Source organism: Trachemys scripta, chromosome 6 (assembly GCF_013100865.1).
Source record: "Trachemys scripta elegans isolate TJP31775 chromosome 6, CAS_Tse_1.0, whole genome shotgun sequence".
NCBI classification, from domain to species: Eukaryota; Metazoa; Chordata; order Testudines; family Emydidae; genus Trachemys; species Trachemys scripta.
Genome location: NC_048303.1, coordinates 106,893,864 through 106,911,231, shown reverse-complemented (window position 1 = coordinate 106,911,231; position 17,368 = coordinate 106,893,864). Strand labels below are relative to the sequence as shown.

General features: G+C 42.0%; 1 protein-coding gene across 3 annotated transcripts in view; it reads left to right on the top strand.

Moving 5' to 3' along the window:
* The window catches only part of KDM4C (lysine demethylase 4C), a 422,176-nt gene that overhangs the window by 308,352 nt on the left and 96,456 nt on the right, over positions 1-17,368 (top strand). For all 3 annotated transcript variants that reach the window (XM_034773514.1, XM_034773513.1, XM_034773515.1), the window contains 2 exons: positions 5,491-5,546; positions 12,300-12,408. In XM_034773514.1, the coding sequence (XP_034629405.1) occupies positions 5,491-5,546; positions 12,300-12,408 (165 nt within the window). The remainder of the gene's footprint in view (positions 1-5,490; positions 5,547-12,299; positions 12,409-17,368) is intronic.

The window sequence follows — 17,368 nt, the reverse complement described above, 5'->3', positions numbered from 1 at the left end:
GAGCAATTTAAGGAGAAAGCAGTATGTGAAAAGGGCATAGCCTAGTTGTCAGTAAGAGTACTGTCAAACCTTTGTTTGGCTTGTTTATACACATCTGTGCCAAGCTTCTGTGGATGGGTTTGGGGAATCTTGTTTCCTTGTTGTGTCAAACAGACATCTATCCCATATAAAATACTACTACTTCTGAAGAGAGTACGCACGTGAGTTCAAAAACCATTTTCTGGAAGCATTGGTGTCAAAAAAACACAATAGCTTGAATGTTGGAAGAAAGTAAAAAAAGGTACTCTGACCCAACCAGAGGATGTTCATTTTTAAATTTCAATGAATAGTCACATGATATTGTTGTGGTATTTACTGTGGCCTAATAATAACTAATAACTAATTTTGAATTAATAAATGACATTCATTTGAACAAACTGGATCCCCATCTTGGCTATAATTACAGGTAGCATGGACAAAGAGAAGGGAGGTTCACTCAATTTATTTATATGTCAGGCTTTCAGTACAGTTCCTTGTAAAAATAGTAGCAAAGAAATGAAAAAGATGATGTACATGTATAAGAATACCATAGGGTGGTTACAAACCTTGCTATATCATTGTAAACCAGAGTAATTGTACAATATCAAATTGAAGAGTCCTGACAATCTGGGTACCACAGGGTGGTTGGTACTGGCAATTATACTATTTATTATGTTCGTTAAGGATCTGGAAGATAAAGTAAATTGTAGCTTCAATATGTTCTCAAATCATATGAAACTAGGCAAGATTGCATGCTCACTAAAGGAGAGATTTTTTTTTAAAGTATAGAATGTTCTGGAGATCTTTAAACAGATGAGCAATTTAAAGTGGTCTGAGATTTAATTTAGATAAATGTGAAATAATAGACGAGGGGAGAAATTAATATTCAGCCAAAGTACAAAATGGGAGAAAGTTTCTTGTGTAAAGAAAGCGATGAATTTTGGGAGTGATGGTGGATAACAGATTGGACATGTTCTTCTAATACAATGCACCTGCAGCAAAGACCAGTGCTATCCTGTGATATGTATATCTTCTGTAGGGCATGGGCAAGAGCTAGTAGTGCATACATCATTTCACTAATACTTCTTCTGTCCATAGCAGATGTAATTGTCCAAGCTTAGTGCTTCTCAGCACTTAAAGGATTTCTTCCCGCTTTTAGTTAAAATAATCACCCCCTTCCACCCGACCCCCACCCCCCAAACAACCAAACTCCAAAATTTTCATTGTCAGCAATATAGCTAAGATAGTTGCATAGAACTTGCCATATCAGATCACACCAGATGCATATACTCCAATAATCCATGTGAGATTCTGTACTGTGCTTCTGAGACACACAGCATAGAATGCATAGTCCGTGGGGCAGGGGAGCTGAGGTGGCTTTAAGCCACCTTTGCACCCTTCCATTTCTGGGCTGCTCCATGCTCCACCAATGAAATTTAGACATCTCTGGGGGGCTGTTTAAGATATGACAGCCTCTCCCCAGCTGCTTACGGGTCACATCATTGCCCAGAGTCTCTGCAATGCTATGTGCTGAAGGGACCTTTTCCATCCAGTATGCCCGCTACACCAGGACTTGTCCTTGTAAGGCAGTCTTGTGCAGTCATGCATTGGGAGAATCCTCCCCTACGAGGAATTACAGTTTTTACAACCTTTTACATCAATCTGACCCTTTTACCTGGTGTAAAGGTGCTGGAGTGAAGGTGAGAGTCCCACCTTCTGTCTGTGACCGTGACAGTGCTCCAGAAGAAGATGCAAGAAACCCTATAGTAGATAACTTTGGAATAAACAGCAATATGGGTGGTTTCTTACTAAGAACCTGACAGAGAGAAATTTCTATAAGGAAAAAACTGAATTTTTCCCCTCTGCTGCTTGAATAATCTTCATTGTATTCATAGGAAGTTTTCAGGGCTCTGAGGCTCGCCTAGCTGCAATAGCAGAATATAGTGCAGGTGGTAACTTTAGGCTCTTCCTTCTAATTACAAACATTTGTCACAGGTGAGGGACATTAAAACAAGTTTATTCTTATCCCAGCATTAATTTTTAGAACAAAATATGAACAACAACAGCAGGGGATTATAAAGTAGGCGTGAAAATACTGACGGTTATTTTTCAGACAGAAAAAAAGCCACTTCATTTTTAAAGCAAGAATGGAAGACGAAATGTGCTCCCATAAGGTTTAGAAACCATCGAACTGTGTGAAGGGTGGGGAGGAAGCGTGGGAAAGTGAGTTCATACAAATGAGCTTTTTGTCCCAAGGAGGCATCCCTTAGCCAGACTTTCTCTCTTTCTTTCCCTATCTGGTGAGATTATTCTAGCTCTTCCTTTCAGTAATCCCTGCCAAACTGCTGCAGAACGGAGAATGAGTCATGGATGGGTTCCTTAAGGAAATGCTGTTGTCTCTCTTCCCCTCTTATTGATCACTACAGAGGTGGGAAGATCATTGACCTGATGGTCCTTTCCTCTCTCTGGGTAACAGAGATCCATTTTGGATCTTTCCCTATGTGCTTTTTGGCCCATTCATTTTCTCACTGACTGTGAGATATGTTTGAAGCTGCAGAGCACAGATTTGACTGAGCCAGGATTTGGGCCTATAACCTTTATGTCTATTTGGATCAAACTTCTCTTTTTCTCATGTTCCCATTTCTCTGTCTTGAGATGACACCAAGAGACAGATTCATCTGCAATAAATTTGACTTCTTTAAATTTTATTTTTCAGGCTCTTCTAAATGGAAAGAATTTTCTGTGTGACATGATTACAAAATTATATGTTTCCTCGTGTTTTTATTGTTGTCATTATTGGAAACTGTGTCCTGTGCCTGTTAGCTGCTTAAAGGCACTCTTGTCATGTTATCTCAGAGTCAGCTGAGAGTAAAGTGAACTAAAGTGTACAAAGCCGTAGCCTTTTAAATACTTGGCATCTAGTTTAGGAAAATCCTCACCACATCCTTTCTTGGCTCAATAGTTCTCCACCAGTGTGTTGCTCATGATACAGGGGTATCATATGCAGGATAAGAACGGTAATATGCTTGTTTATTCAGCCTTGATATGGCCACACTTGAGAATATATAGATTTCAGCATCTTATTATGCTAATGACAGATAAATGAGAGAGAATCCAGAGAAGAGCAACAAACATGATATAAGGATTAGAAGATCTGACCTTGATGAGAGGTTATGGGAATTTAACATTACAGCTTGAAGAAAAGGAGACTGAGTGGAGGATATGATAAGAGTCTACAAATATTTGAGAGGTAATAAGATAAAGGAAGAAGAGGGATTATCTCCGGTGCTTGAAGCAGCATAACAAGGAACAGTGCTTGAAATAGTAAGAATGTAGGTTAAACCAGTTCCGTTTGGCATGTGGATCGAGAAAGGCACGAAGTCCCTGGGGCAGACCAGAGTTCCTCTCACTCTGCCTGCTGCCATACAACATAGTTGGAAGTATACAGACTAGAAACACCAGACTTCTTCTCCATTTCTCCAAGCAGCCAGGAAATTGAGAGCCCGAGAGAGAGAGGAGAAACAGCCCAGCTGAGTGGGAGTGGGTCACACTGATGGGGTGTCAGACCAGTCCAGGCTCAGAAGAGGAGCTTTGAGAGGTGGGAGAAATGCAAGATTCTGCGTGATAGGGCCCAGTTCCAGAACCTCACTTACAACTCTAGGAGACTCCTTCGTTTGGGGTAAAATTCCTGTTCTAGGAAAAGAGTTTATTCTCAGCAAGCCAACGACCAGTACAGTCCCCTGGAAAAAATGCCCTTAGCCTTTTGGGCTGCTTACTCAGAAAACAAGGCTTACAATGGTAAACAAAATAATACAATTTGGGGCCCTTCCAGGGAGGAAGCAGACCATTATTTCTCTCTAAAGCAGCAGCCACTTTCTGTCCAGTTTTCCCATTTACATCTCTTCCTAGTAATTGGGTCTAGTTCCCATGCTTTGAACATTTGAGGGAATTACTCTGGGTCATAAGGTTCCACTCATTGCATGCTTCTCTAAAGGGTAGTGGAATGTGGGGAAACTGTGACCTGGAGGGCACATTTTAGGGTTCCAAATGGTATATCCACAAGCTACTGTGGGTAAAGTAATGAGCAGCTCCTGGAATACCATCTTCCCTCTCTACTTCCTTATACAATTGGTGATCCCTAATACATCAGAGCTACAAGATCAGGAGGCAGCTTCTTAGCTCAAGATTTGGATCTCTGCTCTTTCAACACACGACTCAGCTACAAAGCTCCTTGGGGCAGGGACTATCTTTTAGTTCTGTGTTTGTACAGTGCCCAGCACAACGGAGTCCAGGTCCATGATAGGTTCATCGGTGCTACAGTAATATAAATAATCATAATAATTAGTGTGCATATGTCTCAGCCCACAGAGCTACCAGTCAGTGCTCTCCACCCTATTCATCATGTAGCAAGGGGAGAATAGTGTTAGAAAGTAATGTTGAGAGGGGAACAAAACCCAATAATGAATAAAAAAAGAAAGAAAAGAAAATTTGGGGAGAGAAGATAAGAAGACAGAAGGAAAGAGAAAGGAGGCAGAAAAGGAGGAGGGCTGAAGAGAGAGGGAATCATTAGAAAGGAGTAGGCAGAGCATTTGTACCAGAGTGTGTTGTGAGGAGATGGAGTGGGAGAGCCTATTCACCAAACTATTCCTCTGACCAAAAAAATGTTGGGAACCACTGAAACACGCCTTACCATGCACCCTGAAAATCAACAAACTTGTCCTCTGATCAAGGGGACAATACAGTTCCAGCGTCACAGGACTTTATTAGAGCACTTTTCATCATTAGCTCTCAAAGCACTTTACAAAGGAGGTCACTATCATCCCCATTTGAGAGATGGGAAACTGAGGCAAAGGGAAGTAAGTGGCTTGCCCAAGATCATTCAGCAGGCTAGTAGCAGAGCCAGAAATAGAACATAGGTCTCCTGAGTCCCAATCCGGTGCTCTATCTGCTAGATCACACTACCTCTCACAGTGTACAAATCTGGGAATTATCGGTATGAGTGTCCTGGCAGATCTCTATTATTGTGCATTTGCACGACAAAAAAGCTGGTCTCCAAAGTACACAGTTAAACCAGCCAGGTTGAAGTCTATGATTCCATAATCATTTTTTACTAATTTAATGATGTGCAATTTTAATTTGATTTAATCTGATGAGCTCTATATTAATTCCAGATACAAGACTTTATATTCAAGCATTAGGGGAATGCCCTTGCATTTGACATCGATTCAAATGATTGGTCAGTTTTTTTCAAGGGTTATTCTCAAAACTCGTTTTTTCTGTGGCTCTTTGGGCTTGTTATTCTATTATTATATTTTTATATTTTTCGTGTGTGGCACTGTGATGTTTGTGAATGTCATGTTACAAGTCAGTCAATGATATTAATAGTTTGCAAATCCTTTAAAACATTAAATGAATAAAATTGGCATTGCTAGTCGTCAGTATCACTTATTTGTTTTTACTTGTTTTCTTTAGGAATGCTGTCTCTGCAATTTGAGAGGTGGTGCACTCAAGCAAACTACTGACAAGAAGTAAGTGATGGATACATTGAGATCAGTCTCATTAGTTTTAAACTTCATTCACGTACATATTTACACAAAGATAACTTCCAAATATAATTACTTGACAGTGTCCCCTTAAGTGGAATAGCTTAACAGCCAGGGCCCACTGAAGACACCAAATCGAGCCTCTAGCATTTTGTGAACACGCTTACGTGCTTACAAATAAACATTTGTTTTATTATTTGAACATTCTTAACTATTTTAAACTCTGCTCTGCTAGTCACTATGTAAAGGAAGCAGATGAAAGCTCATTTGTCATTGTTTGCATGGGCAAGCCTTATCACACATTCAAAAGTATTTTCTTCTTCAGTACTGGAATTTTGTGATGACAGCAGTTAATATGGCACCTGTGAACTTTTGACAGATATAAGCATGTAATTAACAAATTAATCATTCTGAATCCTTTTAGAGTGGCTCTGGATCTTGAGGTGATTTGCTTTATTGCACTTCATTTTATAATGGACTCCCAGAAATGGTACTGGAGCTGACATCATGCCATTAATAAGACTAATCTTTATTTTACATGGTGATGATAAAATGAAGCTCAGTGCATCAGATATTCTTGGGAGATGAAATGGAAAAAGTTGTGCCTTAGTATTTGTTCTTGTCCAGTTGTAGAAGAACCTACTATTCATTTTGAATCTTTGCTTGGCATAATTCATGCAACATTTCATGAGTTACACCTGACTTTTTTCATTAAAACCCTTCTATGGCCAAAGAGAATCTAGCAGAGTAATGCAAGATCATCTAGCCCAAACTTACTTTATCCTGGCTCCAGTACTATTCAAACATTTTTATTAATGACTTGGAAATTGGAGTGGAGAGTAAGCTTATAAAATTTGCAGATGACACCAAACTGGAAGGGAGGGTTGCAACCACTGTGAAGGATTATAGTTCAAAACAACCTTGACAAATGGGAGAATTGGTCTGAAATCAACAAGATGAAATTCAATAAATACAAAGTGCAAAATATTACTCTTAGGGAGGAAAAATCAAATGCACAACTACAAAATGGGGAATAACTGGCATCGGGTCCTCACAAAAATTTTTTTGGTGGCCTCAGAGTGTGGTCACCAACTCTTGCTGGTGGCCACTCTGACAATTTTGCCTAAAATACTTATGGTACTTAACTTTATGAAAAACAAATAAATATGCACATATACATGTCCAAATCATTGTAGTTTATTTATGTAGGGTTTTTTGCAGACTCAATAATAAAAATAATGTACAGTTGTTTCTATTCTTTTCTGGACCTAAACAGAAGAGAAACACAAATAAGGTGCTTTGCACGTTCTTGTCTCTTGTTTTGTTTTTTGGGGTTTTTTTTTGGTTTTGTTGTTACTTTTTTTTAAACTTGCTCGCTAGTAAATCTGCTGCTGTGAAAAGTGATACTTGTATGTTAATATCACTTTTCACAGCCTCCCAGCCAGCGACTAAGGGTATGTCTACACTACAGACCTTACAGCAGCACAGTTGTACCGCTGCAGTTCCACCACTATAAGGTCTGACTTGAAGCTGCTCTATGCCAGAGGGAGAAGCTCTCCTGCTGGCATAATTAAACCACACCCAATGAGCGGTGGAAGCTACGGTGGTGGAAGAGCATCTCCCGCTGACATACCGCTGTGCACACCAGCACTTCTGTCTGTGAAACTTTTGTTGGGAGGTGTGTGTTTTTTTCACACCCTTGACCAACAAAAGTGCTAGTGCAGACATAGCCTTAGTCTGCTGTGAAAAGTGATATTAACACATATACAAACATCACTTTTCATAGCAGACTTACTCAGCCCTGGCAAGCCCGGGGATAAATTAAGCCCTGAATGGTGAGGTGGGTAGGTAGGGAGCAGGGCCAGGGTTGATGGTGGGGGGGTGATCACACTGCCACATAGCCAGGAGCCGGGGCTGGAGCCCACCGCTGTGCAGTTGGAGGATAGAGCCCAAAGCCCTGGAGACAGACCCCAGAGCCTTGAGATGGAGCCTGAAGCCCTGTGGCTGGAGCCTGCCATCTGGGAACTCACTGGCTGCTTGCTCCTTTAGTGTTTGCCTCTCCAGAGGGGAAAAGACTCACCCCCTGCTGGAAGCCCCAAGTGAGGGGCCGCTGCTTTTCCTCTCCTTCCCCCCCCTCCCCTATTCCCCCCCCCCCCCCAAAAAAAATTCATCACCCAGGAGTCTGTGGCCACAAGAAAAGCCCCTGATGGCTGCATTTGAGAAACAGTGGGCTAGGTGGTAGTACTGCTAAAAGTGACCTGGGATTTGTAGTGGATCACAAATTAAATATGAGTCAACAATATGATGCAGCTGCAAAAAAGGCTAATGTAATTCTGGGATGTATTAACAGGAGGTTGTAGAATCCCCATCTTTGGAGGTTTTCAAGAACAGGTTAGACAAACCCCTGTCGGGGGTGTTCTAGGTTTTCTTGGTCCTGCCTCAGTGCAGGGGGCTGGACTAGATGACTACTCAGGGTCTCTTCAAGCTTTACATTTCTATGAGTCTTTTTCTATAATTTTAGATCTGGTTTAAACTGTCTCCCTAAATTTTCATTTATCACTTGCCTTTCTTACTAAGGTGTTAACAGGTGTAAACAGATTAACAAACAAACCAACAAAAAACAGCAAGAAGATGTCACCTAAATAGAATGCAATATTGTCTTTGTCTTAGGCATGGGAGAAGAAAGACAAGGTACAAGGATGTGGTTTAATTAGGCCACAACTTTATTAACTTAATTCATCTGAGAAATATATTTTGCAGTAACTCAGACATTGCAGGTCATGATTCCTTCTTCAATCATTTCCACCGGATGGAGAGCTGCAGTCAGCCTCCCACCCCTACCCAGCTGGTTCCCAACTCATTGCTGGGACCCACCCCACTACCTTCACCTTGTATCAGGGTTAAGGGGTTGGGGAAAGAGGGTTGTCTCTTTGCTGTACCAGACATAGGGAGCCCCAGCTCCACTCCCCAGCCAACCTGCTAAATTGTGACATGAGCTGTACCTCCTGATCTACTCCACCAGGTCCCAGGTTTTTGTTTAAAAACAAAAAACAAAACAAACAAACAAAAACCCATCCTGCCCCTGCTAATCTGTCAGTGAGAGAAAAATTCTTTCCCAGTCCCCAAAAAAGCAATTAACTGAAGCCCAGAGCAGACCAAAAAACCCCAGTCCTATGCTAATCCCCTGGGAGGGAAAGAGGCTCAAGCTAGAAGGACAGAGTTTATAAACCCTCCTCCAGCCGCTCAGAGGCCAGTGGCTTACCTGAGTCCCACCAGCCTGCCCACTCGCTCAGGTGATGCTTTCCTGCCCTCTTGGCTAGCCCATTCCAAACCCTTGTGGAAGGGGAGACCCTAAATAGAGCCATTAACCCAGTGGTTTCCAAACTTATTCCGCTGCTTGTTCAGGGAAAGCCCATGGCGGGCCAGACCAGTTTGTTTACCTGCCGCGTCCGCAGGTTCGGCCAATCGCGGCTCCCAGTGGCTGCAGTTCGCTGCTCCAAGCCAATGGGGGCTGTGGGAAGCGGCGGCCAGTATGTCCCTCAGCCCACGCCGCTTCCTGCAGCTCCCATTGACCTGGAGAGGCGAACCGCGGCCACTGGGAGCCACGATCGGTCGAACCTGGGGACGCGACAGGTAAACAAACCGTCCCGGCCCCCCAGGGGCTTTCCCTGCACAAGCGGCGGAACAAGTTTGGGAACCACTGCATTAAACATTTTTTCCTGCCAGTCCAGAAAGAGCCTCCATGACTTTGGGACTGCAGGAGTTACATCTGATGTCTGATGCTGAGAGTTCATACACAGCAGGTTTGAAAACACCGAGATATCTCTTTTGTGCACAGTTTCTTAAAAGTATTTAAAAAATTCATACGTCACTGGCTTTAGTTTGTTGGAGGAAACTGCCACCATGCATGCTGCAAAAAGGGTAATCATGCCCATAATCGGAAACTTTGCATTCTATCCCACTGTTGGTCCATTAACAATTGTGAAATAATAGCTCTCTACAACAAGCCTCAACTTCTGTCTCCTTGTCCATATAATAAATTACATTGCTATGGACCTTTGACCACCTCACCTCCATTCTGTCCATAGATTCATCTTCTCCTGGACATGATCTACCATTCTAAACCTCTAAGCAGCTTCAAAACAACCTGCTTCTGCCAATCTGGCAATGTGTATATTTTTTCTGCTTAATATAGAATCTACCCCCCACTCATATATACTGATTTGAGGTGCAGGTTGGGCACTATACAGTTGTGATAGACTGAAGGACTAATGAACCAGGAATGCTAGGCGAGTTAGAGCTTCACCCCATCGGGGAGCTGTGAATCCCTTTGTTCAGTGGAATAACACACTTGTTTTGAGCCCCTGGTAGATTACGAAAGGTTAGACCATAAAGCTCTGACATGATGATTTATAGAAGAGCTACTTTATTTATAACTTTTCTCTCTCCCCAAGGCTTGTATAGTTAGCTACCTGATATTAAGGCACTCTGGCTTTACAGGCAGGTGGTTATGAAAAAAAGTTTTAATAAAAAATATTAAAACTCTAAAACAATATTTCTGTAAACTGTGGTATAACCATCTGTTATCCAGGAGGGTGTGGGGTGGTCTAAAGTCTTTATTGGGCCTCATTTGTGATGGCCTGCATAAATCTCTCACCTCTACATCACTTGGAGTACTGCTCTCATTTGATACTCATACCAATCACGCTTCCATACCACACAACACTTTTATCTATCTTATATTTATACTGCACTTTTCTGGATATTTTTCTTAAATCTGAATGACTGAAATAGCATTATATCATGGTGCAGGAGGGAGGAATGGTTCCCCGTTTGGTCTCTCCCGCTAAGTCCCTGCTGGCCCCAAGCCCCGCCCTTGTGGACCGTCTCAGGTCTTCATTTCTTGCATACCTCAGGGAGATCTGCAAGAATTGGAGCGGAGTAAGTGCATGGAGCTGGAAGGGGCAGTGGAGTAGGAGGGCACTGGGAGCAGTGAAGAAGGACAGAGTCATAGAAATGTAGGGCTGGAAGGGACCTCAAGTGGTCCTCCCTGTGCTGAGGCAGGATTATCCCTAGACCATTGCTGACAGGTGTTTGTCTAATCTCCAGTTACGGGGCTCCCACAACCTCTCTTGGCAACCCATTCCAGTGTTTAACAATCCTTATAGTTAGGGAAATTATCTTAATATCTACCTTAAATTTCCTTGTCTGAAAACGAACCTGATTACTTCTTGGTGGACATGGAGAACAATTGATCACTATCCTCTTTATAACAACCTTTTACATATTTATCATATGCCCCCTCAATTTTCTCATGTCTGGACTATATAACGATGCATAGAGAGGGGCAGCGGATTGGAGGACGGTGGAGAAGAGCAGACATTAGAATTGAGGAGTGGAGGTATTCTCCCTCCTTCCAATTGTGGAAGGTTCATTACTTTCTTCCCTCCTGCTCTAACTGCAAGCCTTAGGGGAAGTCACCAAGGACTTCACCAAACCCAGTGAACCTTATTCGACTCTTCAAATACGCCGAAGTAGATTTGTTAGCCAACTGTGAATTTCCAGACAGATTCATGTTTAAATTTAACACAGTTTCCTGCGTTTTATGGTTTGTTGGTTTTTTGCTAGTTATGGTGTTCTTACCTGGTTTTTACTCTCAATCTTAATGTCATCATCACAAAGGTTTGGGAGTTTTTTGTTTGGCTGTCTATTTAGGTTTTGAACCACTACTTGGAGAATCAGGCAGTAACTCATACCGGCAGCTATTCTGTTTAGATGCAGCATACTCTTGTCCCACTCAGCTGACTTCCTGCAGTTGCAGTGCGGTGTGTTTTGGTGAGTCCTTAGTCATGAGGAGCTGTGATCCCAGATATTGTTTTCTCCAATCACAAGGGTCCAACTCACAGATGAGGGCAAGGACATCCCCAAGAGCATTCCATCCCGCTATTTGTGCAGTTGTGCCAAATTCTGAGAGGGTGATAATGCTGCTGCTTCGTTCTGTTCTAACTCTGTGTCTGTTTGCCTGGCAACACACAATCCTGACAGTGTAGTTGGGTACTGTGCTTTGATAGGTGAGTGTGAGTGTCAATATGGGGGTTGACTAAAAATACCCACTTAGATCTAATTAGGGTTAATCCAAAGTGCTGTAGTTTAAACTGTAAATTGTACAAATGACACATTGCGTAGGCTATATGTACAAATATTGCTGGCACCACTACAAAAGCTTTGCACTCTGTAAAACAAGTGAAAGTATTTGAAAGGGCATTTACAATAGATTTGTGTTAACATACAGATTTTTCTCTAATGTTGAAACAGTACATTTCTGGCAAATATTTTCAAAACTAGATTGCTACATCTTATTAATAAATGTCTTGACTAGTTTGCCTCATACATGTAAGTGGTATTGGAGTGGCAGAAAAGGCATATGGTATATTGTACTGACATGACTTTTCCAGCATAATCCATTTATTTTGTTGTGCTGATCTTTCTATCTCTGAAATAAACCAATTTTTTAGGTATCTGTCTAATGCTACTTAAAATTAAATCTTAAAGATAAACACTGTCAATTGACCTTGAATTTTGACCTTTTTGTTGTTGTTGCAACCCATAAAATAAAGCAAAGAAATGTAATAGGGAAGGACTAAATGATTGATGGTTTGGTTTTATTTGAGGGATGCACTGTTTTTAATCAAATTTCTGTACAATTTTTTGGTGTTATTGACTTGCCACTTTTCGCAGGTGGGCACATGTGATGTGTGCAATAGCAATTCCAGAAGTCAGATTTGGTAATGTTACAGAGAGGACACCAGTAGACACTAGGAGAATACCTCTGCAGAGATTAAAATTGGTGAGTAGTAAGGCTCCGTACATTCCTTGCCATTTAAAAACGTGCTGGTGTTTTGAAATGTATACAAAATCTCATCTCTGGTTAGGTACATTCACACACATTTCAGGGGCAAATTTAAATAAACAAAATGTCAGTTAAAAGAGAGAATTTGCTAAGGGTTGTCATTGTTTTTCACGTGTAATGAGAATTTAGGTATTTTAATTCTTCGGCCTAGTTCTGGGTTACAACCTTGGATAAGGGGCCTTTGCCATAGGGAAAAGGAAGGAGAAACAATGAGCATTTTCAATCACTATCCTAATACTGCTGTGACTGCTCATTGAGGATCCTGCTGAAACTAAATAAACCAGAATATCTCAGAAGTCTTATTTGTGTTGTATTTTCATGAGGGTCCCCTCCTCCCCCTCAGGGAGCCATTTATGAAGTTAAAATGATGAAACATGGTGGTCTCATGGTATTTTTACCATCTGGGAATTGAGGAATGTGCACAGACCAGATTGCACATTATATTGGACTAATAAATGGCTCCCTGAGGCCTTGAAAAAGCAAGTGAGAAACATAAACACAAAAGCTTGAACTATAAATGTTCAAACCCATCCATAGCCCCAGATAATCCTTCCATCCAGCAGAAAATCCCATGCACTAATGAGAAACCTACAAAAGCGTTTGTTAAATCAAAGAGAATTTTCCCTGTTGGGTTAGACCTAAATTACTTAATTTATCAGTCTATGCGTCAATATGACACAGACTTCCTCTGAGAAAAGGAAAGTGATCCCCTGTCCAGTGTAAAAGAAAATAAAAGTTTGGGAAACAACCCCATCTGTTCTCTTTATCCACACCAAATGTTATGGAAAAAATGCTTATTGATATACTTAACCTTGAGCTACCCTTTCCTTGCTGTAACATTGTGAACTATTAATTGTTAATTTTAATTCATTATGCTTTATATTTCGTAACTATTTTTAATTTTGAACTGCGGCTTTAACCATTCTTAAAATGGAGGCATGTCTGACAATTGGTCTTTGTTCACTGAGATTTCTCAAGTTTTTGTGGGCTTTATAGACTAACTCTGTAATGCATATTGAACATTTTCCTAAACCTTTTTGGCTCCCTTATACAATCTGTTACAGAGAAACTCTGACTCGAACACTCCTTATCTAATGTATGAAATACACCTCTACCCCGATATAATGTGACCCGATATAACATGAATTTGGATATAATGCGGTAAAGCAGCACTCTAGGGGGGCGGGGCTGCGCATTCCGGCGGATCAAAGCAAGTGGTTTCACCTATAATGTGGTAAGATTTTTTGGCTCCCGAGGACAGCGTTATATCAGGGTAGAGGTGTATTCCCAAATGCTGTTTCAGCCTGTCCTTACTTCTAGTATATTTTTTGGAAGACCAGAAAGATGGTCAATGCCCTGTTGTCCTACCCTCCCAATTTTCCTGAATCTGTCAGACTTTCTTGTTTCAATACTGGCAATGTAGCCCTATTGTATATCGGCTCTCAATGTGTGAGAGAAGGCTCTCAAAATCTCATTTTTAACCTATGGTGACTGTTCAATTTGCTTGTCAGCCTCAAATTCTCATTAATCTGAATATATGAACACAGGAAGCACTGGATATGAACATAATGCTCTCATACTTTTGAGGAACCTAAACAGTCACAGATACGATGACAATAACTTGGTTGGTGATGCTTAATTGAGGATTTGTTTTCTTGAGACTCTAGAAATGATTACCGGTAATTTGCCACGTATTGTGGGGATAAATAACCCCTATTTATGAAGTTCCCTCCTCTTGATGGGCTTCCTGTAGCTTAAACCACAGAATGGGTCCTGTTCTGTTCAATATCTTCATCAATGATTTAGATTATGGCATAGAGAGTACACTTATAAGGTTTGTGGATGATACCAAGCTGGGAGGGGTTGGAAGTGCTTTGGAGGATAGGATTAAAATTCTGAAGTAAATAGGATTAAATTCAATAAGGACAAATGCAAAGTACTCCACTTAGGAAGGAACAATCAGTTGCACACATACAAAATGAGAAATGACTGCCTAGGAAGGAGTACTGCAGAAAAGGGGTCATAGTGGACCACAAGCTATATATGAGTCAACAGTGTAACACTGTTGCAAAAAAAGCGAAAATCATTCTGGGATGTATTAGCAGGAGTGTTGTAAGCAAGACACAAGAAGTAATTCTTCTACTCTGCAGTGATTAGGCCTCAACTGGAGTATTGTGTCCAGTTCTGAGCGCCACATTTCAGGGAAGATGTGGACAAATTGGAGAAAGTCCAGAGTGGAGCAACAAAAATGATTAAAGGTCTAGAAAACATGATCTAGAAGGGATGATTGAAAAAATTGGGTTTGTTTCGTCTGGAAAAAAGAAGACTGAGAGGGGACATGATGACAGTTTTCAAGTACATAAAAGGTCGTTACAAGGAGGAGGGAGAAGAATTGTTCTTAATCTCTGAGGATAGGACAAGAAGAAGTGGCCTTAAATTGCAGCAAGGGAGGTTTAGGTTCGACATTAGGGAAAACTTCCTGTCAGGGTGGTTAAGCACTGGAATAAATTGCCTAGGGAGGTAGGGGAATCTCCATCATTGGAGATTTTTAAGAGCAGGTTAGACAAATACCTGTTGGCAATGATCTAGATAATACTTAGTCCTGGCAGGGAACTGGACTAGATGACCTCTCGAGGTCCCTTCCAGTCCTGTGATTCTATGATCAAGGCAAAAGGCCTCCTAGGACTCCCTAGCATGCAATAGCGTAGCTTCTGCTCCATCCTTAAAGAGGATACACCTTTTATTCCTCTCTGTAGCCAGCCTCGCTGTTACTGTACTGTACCTCCATTCTCCCCAACATCATTCCTTCAGTGACCCTAGCCTTGCACCAGGGCCGGCTCTAGGCACCAGCAAAACAAGCTGGTGCTTGGGGCGGCACATTTTTAGGGGCGGCATTCTGGCGCGGGCCATGCCGCCCCTAAAAATGTGCCCCGGCGGCCCTAACTCACCTCCGCTGCTGCCGCTCGCGCGCCGCTGCTCGTCCTCCCTCCCAGGTTCCCCAACGGGGGGGGGGCCTGGGAGGGAGGGGGAGCAGCGGCGCGCGAATCAGCTGTTTCGCGCACCGCAACCACTTGGGATCTCCCCCTCCCTCCCGGGTTTGAGAGCCTGGGAGGGAGGGGGAGACCCCGAGCAGCTGTGGCGCGCAAAACAGCTGATTCGTGCGGCGGCCACTCGGGATCTCCCCCTCCCTTCTGGGTTTGAGAGCCTGGGAGGGACGGGGAGACCCTGAGTGGCCACGGCGCACGCGCTGCTTCTCCCTCTCCCTCCCTCCCTCCCTCCCTCATAGGCTTGAGAGCCTGGAGGGAGGAGACAGGGCTGGGGATTTGGGGAAGGGGCGGAATTGAGGTGGGGATGGGGGTGGGGTAAGAAAAAAACGGGGGCGGCCAAAATTGTTTTCGCTTGGGGTGGCAAAAATCGTAGAGCCGGCCCTGCCTTGCACTCGTGTGTATAGAAGGCTGAGTTTGTGCCTGTCAGGTACTTTGGTACTAGATATGGACTAGTCACAGATCCTGCTTATACACACCACATGTGTTCATCATAAGATCCTTAATGCTCTGCTGGTATGGCGGAGGTTGAAATAAGGTATTTTACACACAGTGGCACCTAGTATAAAACAGTTTAGCATTCCATTACATCTCCCAATTTAAGTTCTCCATTACTGCCATTTCAAATGTTTACACTATCATGCTGTCTTTGAAGTTCAGTACGTATCAATCTGTTAAGTGTCTCTGAATCGTACTGGTTTTCTAATTACACAACCCAAATGCATAACAATTTGATTATCTGGCATGTTGCAATGACTGGCAATGATTGGTTTGGAACCCTTGAGTTATCATCATCTTGTTCTGTATCTGACATCTTTGAGGAACAAACTATAGATATTGATGGTTTCTGTTAAACTTTCCACTGTTGGACTTGATTGCTTATGATCCGGGCACTGCATTTTTTTCTTTGACAAGTGGAGTTGTCCATCCCTTTTCTCCATCCGATTTGACACAAACACAGTCACCAGGTTCTAGACCTGGCAGTTCTTTGAGTGATGTCTGTTGTAAAAGTGTTCATAAAGCTATTTTAGTCTTTTTATCTAATTTAGCTATTCTCTTCATGCCTGGCCACTTTGGAGATGTTTTTTTTTTCCAAGATTGAAACAGTAATTCTGAGTTATCTGCCCATCAGGAGTTGTGCTGGACTACATCCAATAGCTGCTATTGGTGTTGATCTGTAACTCAGAAGAGCAAGGAATGAATCTTCCTGCTACTGGATTTTCTTGGCTGTCTATACAGCTCTCTCAACCTCTCCATGCACTTGTGGGTAACTGGGGTTGCTACAAATATGATCAAAACCATATTTTGTTCAGAATTACTTACTTACATTTTTCTGCAGTGAATTGTGGTCTGTTGTCAGTCCTAGTTGTCCTGGAATACTGAAGTGAGGAAAAAATGCCCTTCAGTTTCTTGACACTGCAACATGTTTTGTCTTTCAAGTACCTGGAAAAATAGTCCATGATGACGAGGTCGTGATGTCCTCTGAATATGCATAAATTTGTAGCTAATATCTTCCTATCTCTCCGGTAGAGGTGTTTATACACTATATGGTTCGGCATTGTCTCTTAAATTAAGATGTACTGAATCACCTTTCAAAAGTCCAGTATCATCAAATCCTCTGAGTTTTCACCTTTCTCACTAGGCCCACTCCTGTTGATATGCAGTGACTTAGAAAGTTGTTTGTCTTTGATCCTTTGATCTCATGCACTCTGAATGCAAAGCTTTTGTCTTTGTAAGTTGTTTCTATGGTAAACTGGCCCATACGATTAAGAATACCTTCACTGCTAGTCAGAGTTGTGTCAGGTGATTTCAGCTCTGGGAGGGGTTGAAGGTAATTATAAGTCCCTTCTGAG